This window comes from Thermomyces lanuginosus, assembly GCF_041956635.1.
Source record: "Thermomyces lanuginosus strain ATCC 200065 unplaced genomic scaffold VTN49scaffold_25, whole genome shotgun sequence".
Taxonomy (NCBI): Eukaryota; Fungi; Ascomycota; class Eurotiomycetes; order Eurotiales; family Trichocomaceae; genus Thermomyces; species Thermomyces lanuginosus.
The window spans coordinates 1-5050 of NW_027192359.1; the positions used below are offsets into that span (position 1 = coordinate 1).

Genomic DNA, 5050 nt, shown 5'->3' on the forward strand with positions numbered 1-5050 from the left:
TAATTACGCGCTAATCGTAATTTGTAACAGGCCATAAAGCAGGACCGTCCTCGGGTCGTGATGTTTCGGATAACCTATGTGCATTCTCACATCCAACTTCTCGTTTGGACATTTGGTGCCCTACAGGAAAGGATCCTCTTTACCAACGATGGTTTTCCTATCTTCGGAGCTAACCGAACCTCCTACTGATCTCACCATACCTTCGGATCTGCTACCTGAGCTACTATCCGAAGTCTTGCCCGACCAACTGGTACCTCTTGATTCTGCCTCTTCTGACGCGCCCCTTCAAACTGAAGAGACTCAAGTCGACACGGAAAAGATATGGAGAATCATGAGGTTCCTTCGTGAACAGCGTGTCTCACTCTTCACCATTGTCCGAGCCGTCCTCAATACAGAGGAATTCAGTGGCTATGCAGTGTCTTTCAAACGAGCGCTATATGGAAACGAGGGGACTCAGACGTTGCATGTGATATTGGAACATGGCCGGCGCCGGAAATTCGATTTCCTCCCATATGTGATCTCCGACCTCAGGAGGCAGATGAAGTCCCTCTGCAAACTTGACTGGTTTGCCAAGGCCAACCTATACGAGCTGGATTCGTTGAAAGACGCGGATATGCCTGACCCAGACACGACCCTTCAGTCTGTAGAAAAGACAAGCCCCGGCTTGTTGAGTCTCCTTCGGTCGCTGACTCAGAGGACGAAGAAAGATAACAGGCGGCGCTCGACTGAGCTCCTCACACTTCTCTCCATACTTTCTCATGCGCGCCGCAAGAAACAATCCAATGCCATGCAGCTCAAGATCGGCTTGCATCTGCACGCCTCCGGTACTCGTCGCCATGTTATTGACCTTTTACAAAAGATGGGGGTGTGCTGCTCATACCGCGTAATTTTGAGAAACGTCAAGGAATTGTCCAATGTCGCGCGCGAGCGAATTGTTGCTATTGCCAAGCGTCCCAGTATAGTCACTGCCTATGATAATTTTGAATATACAATGGGTGTCCGGCAACAGCGTGTTCACGATAACAGCACGTTTTACTCCGTGACAACTGGATTGGCATTTGAAGGTCGAGATATCCCACCTGAAGGCCTAACCCAGAGTATGCTTAACCCTGGATTCAAACTCACCATTCGTGATTTGATTAAAACTGGCGCGTTTGAAACCGACGACATAGACTTTCAGGTATATTCAATATCATGGGCTGCCCCCGTTGATGAGATGCTAATCCTTCCCAGTTTTCCAAGTATGCAGTCTATGAGACCCTACGATTAGTCTTTGGAAATAAAGTCGAGGACATCTATTCAAAAAAGGGAGCTGCTGCTCCGACAATGCCGATCATCGACCGATTGGAGCCATTTCGCACGGAATATCGGCCATTGCGATTCATGGACATCAATGAGAGCACGAATTCCGGAAATATTGCAATTCTCACTGATATCTCCTCTCGTCAATACAAATGGGATGAGAGCCACGGTTTCGGGAAGAAGCTTCATATCTTTTATGGGGATCAGAAGACTGTTGCCCGAATCAGGTCAGTGAAACAACGACGCCGGGAGTCAAGAAATGTGTTTGACCGATTCGGGTGGGTTCTTCCCATCCCGGCTCTTTTCCATGTGAAGATGCTCTGGGTCAGGATGATCCATAAGCACCATTATATGGAAAAGCACAGGGCATCCCCCTCTACCTTGGCATATGTTCGTGAAGTCCTAGGTCGGAAGCGTGTGCAGACCGACAAGGCGGACTTTTTTGCTCTGGAAGAATTGATCTTGCATACATTTCATGGAAAAATCCTGGCAGCGTTATTTGCAAAGCTCCGCGATAAGTACCAATGGCTCGATCCTCGAAGAATTAGTCCTCCGTGTGAGGATCAGTGGGATGAATTATTCAAAGTCCTTGATTTTAATACGTTAGAAGACTGCATGGACGCGGTCGTTCGAGATATTATGTCTGGTGAAATAGACCCGGAAAGCCACTCAGAGTATATGAACACCTTGCACTTCATTATGTTGGCACGTGGATATCTCATGTTGAAGTTGGGCATCCGACACGGGGATTTGGGTCTTATTAAGCGTGCGATTGGCTTCGCTGTTCTCTTTTTTAACGGTAGCAGGCATCGCAACTATGCATACGAGATGCTCTACCTCTACCGTCTCATTGCAACGGAAGCCGCCGATCCAATACTGCAGCGCGCCATCCTGGCAAATAGCCTGGTAAATTACAGTGGATGCAGCGATACATTTTTCGAAACCGATCGTTTTGTGGAGAATCTGAATGGGCATATGAAGCGCATTCTCAACGAGCGGCGAGGGCCCTCGATAACCCTCCAGGACCTGTTTGAATATAGCGCTATTAACGCCCCCCTTTTCCACCGTTTGCGGACGACTCTGTGGAAAACGTTCGGCGTGAAAGTGAACACGGCCAGCCCCTACAAGTCAGCATCGGAAGATATTCGCGTTGTAGCCGAACGCTCGTATTTCTCATTGCTAAAAGAAAACTGCCCGCTCCATGAAACGAAACGAGTCCCCATCCTTCCTGATGCGGCGTTAACAAACTTGCGAAAAAATATCAAGCGACTCAATGAGGATGAATTTGAGGAGGTGATCGGGACCGGCGACGACGATGACCCTGATCTATTCTTTAGTTCGGTCTCTCGGGAAGAAGAGGACACAATGGACTGTTTACATGTCTAATGTTTCTTTTCTAACAGTGAATGGAAGTGCATTCCATTACTTATCCGGCGGCCGGGCGCGGTTGAATGCTGCGGCAATCAACTGTGGCAGCTCAAACTTATAATCCTCCAACCATTCCCACTCGGCAGCAAAATGAGCGAATTTTTCCGGTTCAGTCAACAAGATGCCGGTGGCTGCCCACTCCTTTATAGTTTTATCAGGTAAGAGCCACTGCTCCATTGTCCGTAAGCTGACGACACGATTTTTCCTTGCCAGGCACGTCGCCTCCCGTTCGCGCCACGTCTCCAGTGCCCGTTCGATCTCATCCTTGACCCATGGGGGAGTATACGTCCGCTGATCATCTGTTCTTTTCGGCTCATGCTCTGGTAGAATGTCAGGTAGTTGCGCCAGATCAGGATCACACTTCCAACAACATCTCCGCTGCTTCCTCGGTAGCATGGGCTCGGCAAAAAACTTAAGCACAGCTGCACGAAAGCAATCCGCATTGAGACACTCGAGCATGCCGGGTGGGAGTCTCTGGCGTCGCTGCTCATTCGTATCCTGCTTAACTCCCCTCTGCCCGGGATTTTGAGAAACAGACATGAAGCCGCTATCATATCCATTCTCGACTGCGGTCTCCTGAATCGAAGGACTTGGGCATGCAAGCTGACTGGGAGACAGAACATGTGGCAGAAAGGCCCACTGGGGAACGAACCAAATAAAATCCCCTTGGATATCTTTCCCACGCGCAGCTCGTCCGGCCCGCTGCATTATATTGCAAAGGCTGGTTGACATATCCCAGTTAACAACTCGTTTGACGTTTCGATTGTCGATTCCCATCCCCATCGCATCTGTGGCAACAACAATACGATGCACCGAGTGAGGTTGTAGAAATTCAGTGGCAATTCTCTTCCTGTCAGCTTCAGCAATCTCACTATGATAACGAACAATCGTCTCAGAAGCCTTTCTCGGTGAGAGATCTGACCACTGCCTCAGGCGCCTGCAGATCTCTTCTACACGCGCGATTTCGTCCACATATACAATCGTTTTCTCTATCGATTCTGGATCAGACTGGACTAGATACTTCAAGTCCATGAACGACGAGGCCGGGTACCGCATTGGTTGTATGTTATAGAACAGATCCGGGCGATCTATCGACGTTCGTTTCACAAGCACATCATCAGCGAAATTGAGGCTTTCTTTCACTGAATTGAGCGTGCTTGGATCCATGGTAGCAGACGTCGCAAACCAAGGTACATGATTGATGGCATCAGCGCGCAGCCGCAGAGTCCCCAGTTGACCATAGGTCTTGCGGAACGTCCAGTGTTCGATGACATGGGCTTCGTCCACAGCGATCAGCGCCAGTCGATCTTGAAAAGTGGAGTCCATGAGTATGTCAGTGAAGTCTCCACTCGTTGCAATTTCAGGGCTGGTCAAGACATGCGTGTATTTGCCGTCTTTGATCTCATCGCGGAGTTGCTTGGAATTAGTGCTTCCGTTCAACACACAAGCTCTGCAGCCTTCGATTTGATTTATCCGGTCTGCCTGGTCATCTTCCAAGGCAAGCAGAGGCATTACCAGCAGACATACGCTGCCACTTCCGTGGAAGAGCGAGACACACTGGAAAATCAGGCTCTTTCCGAAACCGGTTTTCGCGATGAGGATCATATCTTCCTTTGCCAGCAGATGCTGAATGCATTCGATCTGATCCTCGTTTGGCTCGAACCCGACTCTTTTGCAGATTGTCTCGGCGATCACTGACGGTTCTGGTACAGACCGGCGAGGTGGCCAAACGCTCCCGCTTGGCTTCGGCGGCTGCATCTCGCTTATTGAAATGGTCCTCCGTTTTGCCTGCGATGTCCGCGGCACCTTGGCTGATTTTTTACCGCTAAACATGATGCCAAGCGACTAGCAGTGTACTGTACGGTAAGCGGGGCGATTAGTCACGTGACCAAGGAAAGGTGATTGTTAACCGGCCATCTGTGCAGCACCATGCAGCAATCGCTGGCGCCCTACAGACAAGAGAGAATGGCTTTGGAAGTAGAGGGGCATTGCGAAATCACGCGCCTTTCTTCTGGAGGGTGTCTGTCGGCTCGTTGCGGGAGAAGCAGGGGGTAAAGGGAAAAACGGGAGGTTGGGAGCAAAATACCAACTGATGTGCAGCAACTCCTGGCGGAAGACGGTGAAAATTACTATTGCTCGGAGGTAGAGGAATCGATGTTATACAGCCGAGTGAAGTTTTGTGATCCTTGGTCAACGTTCAGATTGTGCTGTCGGGGGAGTTCGTAGTCGGCTCAAGTTGTTTCTGGGTGATCAATGACACCAGCGTGTAAAATTGACTTTTGTCCTCAGGCCCTCCTGCAGAGGTGTTGTGTCAGCAACA

The 5050-nt window shown here is 49.7% G+C and overlaps 2 protein-coding genes across 2 annotated transcripts; one reads left to right on the forward strand and one right to left on the reverse strand.

The window, feature by feature from the left end:
* Nucleotides 1–76: 76 nt before the first annotated feature.
* Nucleotides 77–2688, forward strand: VTN49DRAFT_2193 (uncharacterized protein; the record flags this gene model as incomplete). Its single annotated transcript, XM_069409891.1, has 2 exons — nt 77–1180; nt 1234–2688. 2 exons carry the CDS (start codon nt 77–79, stop codon nt 2686–2688), a joined length of 2559 nt encoding a protein of 852 aa, XP_069269663.1.
* A 36-nt stretch (nt 2689–2724) lies between these two features.
* Nucleotides 2725–4563, reverse strand: VTN49DRAFT_2194 (uncharacterized protein; the record flags this gene model as incomplete). The annotated part of the gene is made up of 1 exon (XM_069409892.1): nt 2725–4563. One exon carries the CDS (start codon nt 4561–4563, stop codon nt 2725–2727), a length of 1839 nt encoding a protein of 612 aa, XP_069269664.1.
* Between the last annotated feature and the right edge of the window lie 487 nt (nt 4564–5050).